The 12282-nt window shown below is 52.9% G+C and overlaps 1 protein-coding gene across 1 annotated transcript; it reads left to right on the top strand.

Moving 5' to 3' along the window:
- Positions 1-806: 806 nt before the first annotated feature.
- On the top strand, positions 807-11509 carry SLC1A5 (solute carrier family 1 member 5). Its single transcript, XM_061388756.1, has 8 exons — positions 807-2065; positions 4380-4422; positions 4876-4923; positions 5747-5913; positions 7814-8047; positions 8777-8971; positions 9117-9251; positions 10675-11509. The coding sequence occupies exons 1-8, from the start codon at positions 1503-1505 to the stop codon at positions 10907-10909; spliced, it is 1620 nt and encodes a 539-aa protein (XP_061244740.1). The 5' UTR covers positions 807-1502; the 3' UTR covers positions 10910-11509.
- Positions 11510-12282: the final 773 nt, after the last annotated feature.

The raw sequence follows: 12282 nt of genomic DNA, 5'->3' as shown, positions 1-12282 counted from the left end.
GGGGGAAGTGGATTACAATCTTCAGTTCAGTTCAGTTGCTCAGTCGTGTCCGACTCTTTGCGACCCCATGAATCGCAGCACGCCAGGCCTCCCTGTCCATCACCAACTTCCGGAGTTCACTCAAACTCCCGTCCATCGAGTCAGTGATGCCATCCAGCCATCTCATCCTCTGTCGTCCCCTTCTCCTCCTGCCTCCAATCCCTCCCAGCATCAGGGTCTTTTCCAATGAGTCAACTCTTCGCATGAGGTGGCCAAAATATTGGAGTTTCAGCCTCAGCATCAGTCCTTCCAATGAACACCCAGGACTGGTCTCCTTTAGTATGGACTGGTTGGATCTCCTTGCAGTCCAAGGGACTCGCAAGAGTCTTCTCCAGCACCACAGATTCAAACGCATCGATTCTGCCATTAATCGACACGTGTGGGGCTCTGAACTGAGAACCTTTATTCTGAAAATTATTAACATCATTCACGTGAGGGATCTGTATTTTACTTTGACATCGAGGAACAAAAAACCGGAATTTAGGGTGGAAGGAGCTAAACAGATTTACACGATAAGCCCCCCGCGGATCACCTGGCACTTTCTAGATGATTTGGCTCCACGGACTTTTGTGATTTAAAGCCCCCAATCCTAGCCTTTGGCGGGAAAAACAAACCTCCTCCCAACGCCCCGCCCCTGCGGACCCTCCACGCCCCATCCGGACCCCGCCCCTGAAAACAAACTCTGTTATTTAGCCTTCCCTCGGGGTGCCTTGGCCCCACCCCGGTCCTAAGTCCCGCCCTATAAGCGCGAGAGCCAATCAGCAGCGGCGCGCTGGTCCCCGGCTCTCTCCCGCCTTGCCCGAGGATTCTAGATCCCGCCAGCTTCCGCTAAAGCCACTCAGAGCCACGCGGCGCGCTCGGGAGGTTTGGTGTAGGCTAGCAGCTGTTTACTCCTGGGGTCTCGGGCCGCCGCCTTCGGCACCCCGGGGCTTGAATCTCCCCTCTTGGACCCAAGAACCTGGCCCCCTCTCTTCCCGGAGCTCCGTCTTCTGGCCCCCAGACTCAGACTCCCCAGCCCTCTGTTTCCAGGACCCCGCCAACCGCCAGGTTCCCGCCTCCCGGATCCAGGCGTCCCGGATCTGAGCCACCAGGACCTAGTCTCTTGAAGACCTCCGCCGCCCGGACGTCTTCAACACTTCCGGAGCCGAGGACCCCAGGGTCCCATTTCGAGAACCTCCCGTATTCCTAACCCCGACGGTCAAGAACGCCAGCGCTCCCACCTCCCAGCTTTCAGCGCCGGACACAGAGAACAGAGGAACCCCAGCGCCCAGCCAAGGGACTCTCAAACATTTCAGCTTCTAAGAGCCAAGGAACTTGAGCGCTGTGAACTCACAACTGCAAAGAATTCTTGAAAGTTCTAGCCTCCGGACTCTGTTAAAGTTTTAAGGAACGTCAGCGTCCTGAGAAGGAACCCCAAGCGCTCCCAACTTGCAGGCGCTAAAGGAACCCCAGCGGCGTTCATCATGGTGGCCGATCCGCCTAAGGGAGACCCCAAAGGGTACGCGGCGGCGGAACCCACCGCCAACGGTGTCTCGATGTTGGTCCCCATAGAGGACGTAGGCTCGTTAAAAGGCGGCCGTTGCGGTTCCGGGGATCAGGTGCGTCGCTGCCTTCGCGCCAACTTGCTGGTGCTGCTGACGGTAGTGGCCGTGGTGGCCGGCGTGGCGCTGGGGCTGGGGGTCTCGGGAGCCGGCGGCGCGCTCGCCCTGGGCCCCGCGCGCCTGGAAGCCTTCTCCTTTCCGGGAGAGCTGCTGCTGCGCCTGTTAAAGATGATCATCTTGCCGCTGGTGGTGTGCAGCTTGATCGGCGGCGCCGCCAGCCTGGATCCGAGCGCGCTCGGGCGCCTGGGCGCCTGGGCGCTGCTCTTTTTCCTTGTCACCACACTGCTAGCGTCGGCGCTCGGCGTGGGCTTGGCGCTCGCGCTGCAGCCGGGCGCCGCCTTCGCCGCCATCAACACCTCGGTCGGGGCCCCGGTGGAAGAGGCCCCCAGCAAGGAGGTGCTCGATTCGTTCCTGGATCTTGTGAGGTCAGAGCCCGCCTTACCTGGTGGAGGGATGGGGGATAGGGGTGCTTCAGCCTGGTGGGAAGGGGAGTCGCCACGTGGACGGAAGAGGGGTTTGGGGTCCTGGGGTGGGAGGCCCGGGACATCCCCAGGGCCTCAGGAAAAATGGGGTGGGATAGTTGGGGGGGCTCTGGGGAGGGTCAGGATAGGGAGGGTGAAGACGCAGTCCTGGAGGTTTCTAAATGTGAGAGCTTGGGTACATAAAGGGGACCCCACAGGAGAGTGAAAGGCATGAAAGTTTTAGGAGTGATGCTTGGCAGCTGGGGTGGTGGGGAGGGTGTGTTGGGGGGGTGCCTAGGGGGACCTCTGCTGTGAAGGGGGAGGATGCTGAGGGGATATTGGAAGGGAATCTTTGAGTGTTGGAGGGCCCCAGGATGAGATTTCTGGATAAAGATTTAAGTCCCCTGTCCGGATAAAAGTTTGGGAGCCCTGCATCAGGGGGCCCTGAAGGACTTGAGGAGATTGGAGAGGACCCCCCCCCAACCAGGCCCTCTACCCACGTGGTTCCCCCACCACGTGTCACCCAGACAAAGCCAGGTCCTTTTCTGAGCCTCTCTTCCACGCCTCGTTCATCTGTGCTGGACCGTGCATGCTGCCACCTGTGCAGCCTTACCATCCCATTTCCTGTTCTGTCTAGTCCCCAGCCGCCCTCCGCTGGCACTAGGCTGCCCAGAGAGGGGGCAGATTCTTTTCCTTTGGGCTTTTGCTCCCTGCGCCTCAAGAATGTCTCTTCTCCCTTTTAAGGAGGGCGGACGGGCTGGGTCCACATGGCCTTGCCTCTGAGGGCTGCTGATTCAGTGTCTCCAGGTTGGTTGGGGACTTCCTGGAAGTGGCAGAAGGAAATGACGAGTCACGGAACAGGGTTCCCCACTGGCCTCTTGACATCAACACAGGCTGATACTGGGGGAAGGCTGGGTGTCCAGAAGTTAACGTGGGTGGGCACCTCCTGGGTCAGGCAGATAGCAGCGTCCCGACCCAGCCCTGGCTGGCCTGGCTGAGTACAGGCTGACCTGCTGACAGGCAAGCCACCTGAAGGCTGTTTTTATGTGTATAAGCTTTGGTGTTGTGCCAGATCCAGGCACACTTGGCCAGTCACTCGACAACTGACCTGGAACATCTCAGAACCATCCAGCTTTATAAGCAGCTGACACACAGCTGGACACAGGCACGCAGATACACGGCTGTGCCATCTCACCAACACATGGGCTTATATCGTCACACACACTGGGCACTGCCACCTTTTTAGCACAAACAGCCACTCACTGATGCTGCCGATCACACCAACATGTGAAACCTGCCTAAACACAGCTCGAGAGCACATAGACACTCACATACACCTTCAGGGTCGCACATCTCTAAACACTAACCCGCGCCCCCCCACCCCCACCCCTAGCTGCGTACCCGTGGCTTTGGTGAAAGGGAGGATCTGAGGTTGCCGAGTAGTTAGGACTGTGAAACCAGCCAGCAGGGCTCAAATCCCAGCTCTGCTGCTCCTGCAAGTTTCTTCACCTGTCAGTGCTTCAGTTTACTTTCCTGTCAAATGGGGATAATAGGGCCCCGCCCCAAGGGCTGTTGGGAGTCTGAAATGAGTTGATTTATATACAGCACTTAGTCCAACGCCCATAGTTGCCTTGGCTGTTATTTTTGTCTTAACCTGAGAGACAGGGGGCTGCTGTCTGACTCCCTCACACGCTCTATGGGATTTCATGCATGCTGCTGTATCCTTAATCACACCGACACCCTTACACAAGAGTGGCCGCATAAACAAAGATGCCTTCACGACAGCACAGGCAGTCCTTGTCACTCTGTCACCAACACACCCAGGTCTTCCCCACACCCTGCAAGCCACCAGGCAGCCCCCAGGGCCACCCCTTCCTCAGGCCTGAAGGAGGAAGTGGCTGATGCAAGATGTCTTGGGTATTGAGGCTGCTACAGGGGTGGAGCCCAGGCCCTGTAGCCCTGCCCCAGTGGGCATGGGAAGGGCATGGGAAGCTGGCATTCCTCAGTCTCAATCAACACTCCCTTGGGGCTACAATACTAGTCTCCTGGGGCCCCAGGAGTCCAGCTCAGACTCCCCACACCCTGGAAAAATGTGCAGGGCCAGGTCCATCTCTACCTGGCTGAGGCATGGTTGGGGACCACGTCTGGGTACAAATGGGGCCTCTAAGGTTCCCTTCACCCCAAGAAGCCAACCCAGTAACCCTGATACCCCCTGATCTCCTGCCTTATCTAATACTCCCTACCCCCCCCCCCACCCCGCCCATGTTTCTTTCTGCAGAAATATTTTCCCCTCCAACCTGGTATCTGCAGCCTTCCGCTCAGTGAGTCTTTGGGGGTGTCCCTCGGGGTTGGGGGGGACAGGGAGGGAGACAGGCAGTCACAGCTGCTGGATGCCGGATTTGGGGTGGCACCTGGAAAAACACAGATGCCTACCTATTTATAGCCGTAGTGCGGGGCTCCTGGATGACCTATGAACGAAACCCATCCACGCCTCTCATGAGAATATGGGTTCTGAGCCCCGTCTGGGTTCTAATTCTAGCTGGGCGACCCTGAGCAAGCGCCTTTACCTCTGTGAGCCTCACAGTTTCCACCTCTGGAAAATGGGGGTATGAATGGTCCTACTGCAGTGGGGTTGATGGTGGGATGGAACAAAATCAGTATAAGGGATGCCTAGGGTGGGCTTTGAGTATTAACAGAGCCAGGGTTGGATGGGGGAGCCTCGATGACAACTGACAAAGACAATTGATCCTGACTCTTCCCAACCCCTCCTGCAGTACACTACCTCCTATAAGGAGAGATTGTTCAACGGCACCCTGGTGAAGGTAAGAGGTGGGAAGGGTTGGGGTGGGTGAGGGGCTGCACCGTGGCCCATTGCTGTGGATTTTTTCATTTTGTTCTTACCCGTCTTGTGTGCCCTCTGGGTCTTCTAGCATTTGGGGTGCAGTCTGTTTTAAATTCTCTGAAGCCCCTCCCCAATTTCTGTCTTTTCTGCCTTTCTGGAATCTCCATTTTGCCCTTCTTCCTCCCTACAGCCATGCTCTGATCTGGGTTGTTACTCTCACCCCCACCCCGCTTCAGCCTGGCTTTCCAAAGCGCAAACCTGACCTCTCCTCTCTTCCACCTAAAGCCCTTTCCTGCTCCTGAGTGCCCTCGGAAGAAAGCCCAGGCTCCTCACCATAGTCCATGGGGCTCTGTGAGGCCCCAGCCCTGCCCTTCCGCCCACCCAGCCCCATCTTGTGACTCTGCCCAGCCCATTCTACCCCAGCTTCTTTCTCTTCTTTGAATGCCTGGATTAGAGTCATTTCTAGGTTGTTGCATATTGTTACCTCTCTAGAACCTTCTACCCCTTCCCTGCTTTACCTTGTTCACCCCTAGTCTCCAAGTCTTCACCCTCTCCTCCAGGAAGTCCTCCTGATCCCTCTCCTCTGAGTTTGGCAGCACTGCCTTCCTCAGTTCCCATACTCCCTTGGGTTCTCCCTTGCCCACTCTGGGTGGTCCCTGGACCTGGACTATGAGCCTTTGGAGGAAGGGGCCTGGGGAATGGTCTTGTCTCTGCTGGGTCCCAGCAGTGCTCAGGACAGGCCCCCAGTCCCTGTGCAGGTTGACCAAATGGGCCCTCCTGACCCCATCTGTTCTTGCCCAAAGGTGCCCACTGGGGGCGAGGTTGAGGGTATGAACATTCTGGGCCTGGTGGTGTTTGCCATCATCTTTGGCGTGGCCCTGCGGAAGTTGGGGCCCGAGGGAGAGCTGCTCATTCGCTTCTTCAACTCCTTCAATGATGCCACCATGGTGCTGGTCTCCTGGATCATGTGGTAAGTGATGGGAGTGGGGACATCTGTCCCTTCAAACCAGATCATCTAGATTCAAATCTCGCACTGACTGTTCCCTGGCTATGTGACTTTGGACAAGTGACTTACTCTCTCTGTGCCTCAGTTTCCTTATCTATAAGACAACAGTGCTGTATTCCATGAGAGCTAAGACTGATCCCAGAACCTTCTTGATTCTACTGCTAAGTCGCTTCAGTCGTGTCCAACTCTTTGCAACCCTTTGGACTGCAGCCCACCAGGCTCCTCTGTCCATGGGGATTCTCCAGGCAAGAATACTGGAGTGGCTTCCCATGCCCTCCTCCAGGGGATCTTCCTGACCCAGGGATGGAACCTGTGTCTTCTGCACTGGCAAGCGTCTTTTTTTTTTTTTTTTTTTTTTTTTTAACCACCGAGCCACCTGGGAAACCCAGTAGAAAACTCTCAGAGGTTGGGTCAGAGTAGGCTCTGCAGCTGGATAGCCTAGTTACCATCCTGGTGCTGCCACTCCCCAGCTCTGTTCCCTATGACATGTTATTTATCCTGCTATGCCTCAGTTTGCCCATGTGGAAAATGGAATCGATAGTACCGGGCACAAGTGAGTTAATATGTGTAAAGTTCTTGGGTCAGTGCCTGCCCCATAGCGTGCCTACAATAAATGAGCTTAGCTAATATTTGTCAAGTAATGGTGTAATTTCTGGGCGCATCCCAGTGGCTAAAGTTCAGGCATTTGGCCAAACTGTGGTACACAGGTGGCTGGGAAATGGTGCTTTTCTTCTGTTACTAAAGAGGAGAAAGGGGGCACCTCCCTAGTGGTCCAGTGGTTAAGACTCCACGCTTCCAATGCAGGAGCCCTGGGTTCCACCCCTGGTCAGGGAACTAGGTCCACATGCTGCAGCTAACTCTCAGCACAGCCAAATAAATGTTAAAAGTAGAGGAAAAGGGGTTTGAAAACAAGTAGCTTTAGTGATCAGACAGTCGAGGTGATGATGGGAGCCCTCCTGGCAGGGAGGCACGAGCAACCCCTGGGATCTTCGCTCCAGGAGTTAGAATAAATCCCAGCTGAAGTCTAATTGTTATTTAGTTGCCAAGTCGTGTCGGAGTCTTGAGACCCCCATGAGCTGTAGCCCTCCAGGCTTCTCTGTCCCATGGCATTTCCCAGGCAAGAATACTGGAGTGGGTTGCTATTTCCCTCTCCAGGGGATCTTCCCAACCCAGGGATCGAACCTACTCTCCTGCATTGGCAGGCAACTTCTTTACCACTGAGCCACCAGGGAAGCCTAGCTGAAGTCTATGGACTTCACTTATTGGGCACAGAAAGCTTTCAACTCATTTCAACTGGCATCTCATTTAATCCTCCCATAGTTCTTGTGAAGTTGGTAGCATTATGGGTCCCTGTTTTATAGACCGATTTGATTTTGCTTAATGCAACGACAGCTGCAAGAGTCTCAAAATAAAAGCTCCCTCATGGGGTTGTGGTGAAGATTTCCATCCTCTTCAAGCACATCATAAAATGCTTCATACCTGGGAGCTGTCATTAAGACATGAGTCACAATCCTTGTTTTTCATGGAGAGACAGTATATTGGTTTAAGTCATGTCAGCTGCTGTAACAAACCCCAGAAAATGTAAATGGTGTGCATGGTGGGTGTTTCTTTCCTGGTCATGTGTTAAGTGCAGTTCTGGTGGGTGACTCTACTCCAAGTGGTGATGGAACCACCCAAACTTCTTTTACATCCCAGCAGCACCATATTCAAGAGGAGAGAGTGGCTGATGACAGGGGAGGTGTCCAAACATCAGCCCACGATGCAGTGGGCGCTTCCTTTGAGGAAGGCTGAGATGTGCCCAGCACAGTGCCTGGCACTGGGTAGCACATGATTAGAGGTGGCAATCTGTCTCTTGGATAATTAGGTACGCCCCTGTGGGAATCTTGTTCCTGGTGGCCGGCAAGATTGTGGAGATGGAGAACGTGGGGCTGCTCTTTGCCAGTCTCGGCAAATACATCCTGTGCTGCCTGCTCGGCCATGCCATCCATGGGCTCCTGACACTGCCCCTCATCTACTTCCTCTTCGCCCGCAAGAACCCCTACCGCTTCCTGTGGGGCATCATGACGCCGCTGGCCACCGCCTTCGGGACCTCCTCCAGGTATGACCTTGGAGCGGACCAGGACAGGGTTTTTAAGAGTAGGGGATCTGGAGTGGGCATCTGATGTCTAAAGAGCCCTAGAATTTTGTTTGTGGGACATGGGATCTGGCACAGAGGCCATACTTCAGTATGTTTCTCATAAGGTCCTGGAAAACCCCTCTTAAGAAACTGCTGTCTTGGAGATTTATTCCTCCCTTTCTGAGAAGCCCTCCCCGCCCCCAGGCCTGCCCTTGAGGGACTCTAGGACCCTGGATCCAACCTCTCAAAATCTCCTTCCACCCCTCCTGGGTAGTTTGTCCATCTGCTGGCCCTGTCCCCTAGAAACCCAAACCTCCCTACAGCAGCCTAGTCGAGGTCTGTTATAGGTAGAGGGAAGGGGTGTGAGTCAGCGAGCACTCAGAATTTAGGTATGAGTCTTTATGTGTATTTGGCGAGTAGTGGTCGGTACTCTCCCTGGGGGTCCTGGACTCTATTTTGGAGTGCTTTCATTCTATGGGATCCCTAGTGCCTTCTATCTCTGGGAAGAGAAGGGCATGGAGGGCTGGGAGGTCTGGGGGTGTGGGAAGCAGGGGGCGGTCTAAGGTGGTAGGCGGAGCTTGTGCCCCAGTGGAGGTGCTGTGGGCGGGGCCTGACCCAGGGGCTGGTCAGGGGCGTGGCTTGGGCGGTGGGCGGGGCCCAAGTGGCCCAGCCTAGGGAGCGAGCAATGACTCTGATCTGTGGTCCTCGCAGCTCCGCCACGCTGCCGCTGATGATGAAGTGTGTGGAGGAGAAGAATGGAGTGGCCAGACACATCAGCCGCTTCATTCTGCCCATCGGTGCCACGGTCAACATGGACGGTGCCGCCCTCTTCCAGTGTGTGGCTGCAGTGTTCATTGCACAGCTCAACCACCGGTCCTTGGACTTCGTGAAGATTATCACCATCCTGTGAGTGTGGGGTGGCTGCGGCAGGGACCCCCGACCCACCTGACTCCTCCCTTGACAACAGAGAAAACCTGGGCAGAGCAGCCGCCCCCCGCAGCTCCTCCCACTACCCAGGGACCTTCTTGTGACCTCCCTTCTCCTCCCCTAGGGTCACGGCCACAGCATCCAGTGTGGGTGCGGCGGGCATCCCATCTGGAGGGGTGCTCACTCTGGCCATCATCCTCGAGGCGGTCAACCTGCCGGTTCACGACATCTCCTTGATCTTGGCCGTGGACTGGCTAGTGTGAGTGTGGGTTTGGGATTTCAGGGTTTGCCCAGGCGTACTCCTGGGGAAGGGAATGAGCAAGAGGGTCATTGATAGCCTCTGAGCAGAAGAGGAGAGGAAGGAAGGAATTCTAGAAGAAAGGGGAAGGGATCTAGAGTATTCCAATCAGAGGGAAGGAAGGGATCTTTGGGGTTCCAACAGGAACCCCAAAAAAGTAGCATGCCCTGGTAGTTAATAGAGTAGACTCTTCAATCAGGCTCCCAGATCAGCTGTTGCTGGCTATTATGACCTTGGACATAAGATGTGTAAGATTATTATACATAATATTACACATAAAAACTTGATCACACATAAAAACTTAATCTCCTTGTGTCTCAGTTTCTCCATCTGTAAAATGAGAATAGTTTCTCCTGAAGGATTAGGTAACTTAATACAAACAGCTTTCTTAGAAGAGTAAGTGCTACATCATTGTTAGCTATCATGATGAAGTATTAAGAACCTAAGAGATTAGAAGACAGTTTAGTTTCAAAACTTAGAGAGTTACCATGTATCTTAGCAATACCACCCCTATGTTTAAACCCAAGAGGATTGAAAACATGGCCACAAAAACTTGTACATGATTGTTCGTGGCAGCACCATTCATAATAGCAAACAGGTGGAAACAAACCGAATACTGATCAGTTGATAAATGGATAAGCAAAGTGTCATATGTCCATACAATGGAATATTACCCAGCAATACAATGGAATGAAGCAGTGATAAAAACATACATAACATATGACCCTTGAAAATATTATGCTAAGTGAAAGAAACCAGACTCAAAGGACCACATTGTATATGATTCCATTTATATGAACTGTTCAGAAGAAGCAGATGTATAGACGAAGTAGATTAGCGGTTGCCTAGGGCTGTGGTGTGGGAGGAAATGGGAAAAAATTGCTTAATGGATACAAGGGTTTCTTTCTGCCATGATGAAAATAATCTGGAATTAAATAGTAGTGATTGCCTAACTCTGAAAAAAAACTAAAACCCACTGAGTTGTATGCTTTTAAAGGGTGAATTTTATGATATCTGAATTAGATCTCAATTTTTTTTAATAGCATACACACTCACACAAAATGTATAAGAAGAGGAAGGAAGAAGATCCTTAGGGTTCTAGGGAGTTCAGGGGGCCTGAGGGAGAATGTCGTATTTCAGAAGGAGAAAGAGGCATTGAGGGCTCTTCTGGGGCCCCCAGGAAAGGGAGGGGTGACTTTTTGAGGTTCCAGAAGGAACGAATCTTGTATTTTACTGGAAGGAGGATCGCTGGGGATCCAGGGAGAATGGAGGAGATCTTTGAGGTTCTAAAGCAGAGAACTGCATGATGGGGCACTTGGGATTATGAAGATAATCCCTGATCTCTCCCCTCCCACTTACTTCCCTGTCACTGTTCCCCCTTCAGGGACCGGTCCTGTACCGTCCTCAACGTGGAAGGTGATGCCTTTGGGGCGGGACTCCTCCAGAGTTACCTGGATCGCACAGAGAACTGCAACTCCGTGCCGGAGCTGATCCAGGTGAAGAGTGAGATGCCCCTGGCCGCGCTGCCGGTCCCCGGCGAGGAGGGGAACCCTCTCCTCAAAGGCTGCCCGGGACCTGCTGGGGATGCTGACACCTGTGAGAAGGAATCAGTCATGTGAATCCCTGCAGAGACCTTCCCTGCCCCATGGGGGTGCTCTGGACATTGGAATCATGGGGGATGGATGAACGGACAAACAAGGCCTCTTGGAGGGCCCTGGCCACACACTCGGGAGCCATGGGCCTCAGCTTCCCTCCCTGTCGTCAGATCTGGGAGGCCTCGCTGCTGGGGTGTATGTTGCTTGTGTGTGAATGAGTGTGTGTGTGTGTGTGTGTGACTGTTTCCAAATCTGCCCAGTCCTCAACTCCTGGCCCCCACCCAAGGCTAGGAAACCATATAAGAGAAGTAGCATGGCCTCCACACCCCATCCTGGCAGCCTGCCTGGCCTTCCTGTCTCAGGGCATAGGGCATCATGGGAAATTCTGCTCTCTGAGAGCAAGGATGTTCTGACAGGTTGCTGGCTCCTTTTCTGGTTATTTTAGTGGCTGTGGCTGTGTGTGTGTGTGTGTTCTGTGACTCTCCACGGTACATCCCACCCTGTCCCCGGGCCCTCTGTCCCCTCCACAATACCAAACACTCCTTGGGAACACTGAAGGGAGACTCATAACATGTTGCTATTACTCTGAGGATGTTTATAACAATAAAACTGTCAGTTTGTAGTTTTATCTCATCAGATGTTTGTAAGAATTTGACTAAAAATGCTAGCTATGTGGAAAACAACAGAAAATACAAATAGGACTTCATTGAAATGAAATATTCTGCTTATCGAAAAACACCATTGGAAACCACCATGAGATACTGGTTCACTTGGCAGGGCAGCGATCAAAAGCAATACCACGTGCTGATGGGGTGTGGAAGTGGATAGAGCCCGTGTTGTTGCTGGTGGGAATGCAAAATGGTATAGTCATTTTGGAAAATCACTGGGTGATTATGAAAATGGGGTGTTTTAATGTCAAAGCATATATTAAAATATCTACTTAACCAGGGAGCTTGTGAGTCTCAGTCCTGGGAATGTACCCAAGAGAAAGGAAAGCTCCTATTCACTCAAAAACTGGTACACAGATGTTTAGAGTTGCTCTCTGTAATTGCCAAAACTTAGAAACATCAACTGGATTACTGGGTACAAGCATCATTTGATGAAAGGCTGCTGGGCAAAAATATATAGATAGATAGATACACTCAATGTGATGCATCTCACAGATAATACTTTGAATGGAACCGGAAATAGTAAGTGCCTTATAATTCCATTTATATGAAGGTCTACATGCTAAGTTGCTTCAATTATGCCCAACTCTGTGCGACCCTATGGACTATAGCCCTCCAGGGATTTTCTTGAGATCGAACCTGAAGTGGGTTCTTTGCCACTAATGCCACCTGAGAAGTCCCATATGAAAGTCTAGAGCAAGCTAAACTGGTCTATAATGAGAGAACTCA

This window comes from Bos javanicus, chromosome 18, assembly GCF_032452875.1.
Source record: "Bos javanicus breed banteng chromosome 18, ARS-OSU_banteng_1.0, whole genome shotgun sequence".
Classification (NCBI taxonomy): domain Eukaryota; kingdom Metazoa; phylum Chordata; class Mammalia; order Artiodactyla; family Bovidae; genus Bos; species Bos javanicus.
This window is presented reverse-complemented; position numbering and strand designations above follow the sequence as displayed.

Excerpts from the sequence above, each read along its gene's own strand:
- SLC1A5 (XM_061388756.1), top strand. The coding sequence starts at position 1,503 with ATGGTGGCCGATCCGCCTAAGGGAGACCCCAAAGGGTACGCGGCGGCG. Across the intron at positions 4,423-4,875 it reads TATCTGCAGCCTTCCGCTCA|TACACTACCTCCTATAAGGA; the intron begins GTGAGTCTTTGG and ends CCCCTCCTGCAG. Across the intron at positions 8,972-9,116 it reads GTGAAGATTATCACCATCCT|GGTCACGGCCACAGCATCCA; the intron begins GTGAGTGTGGGG and ends CTCCTCCCCTAG.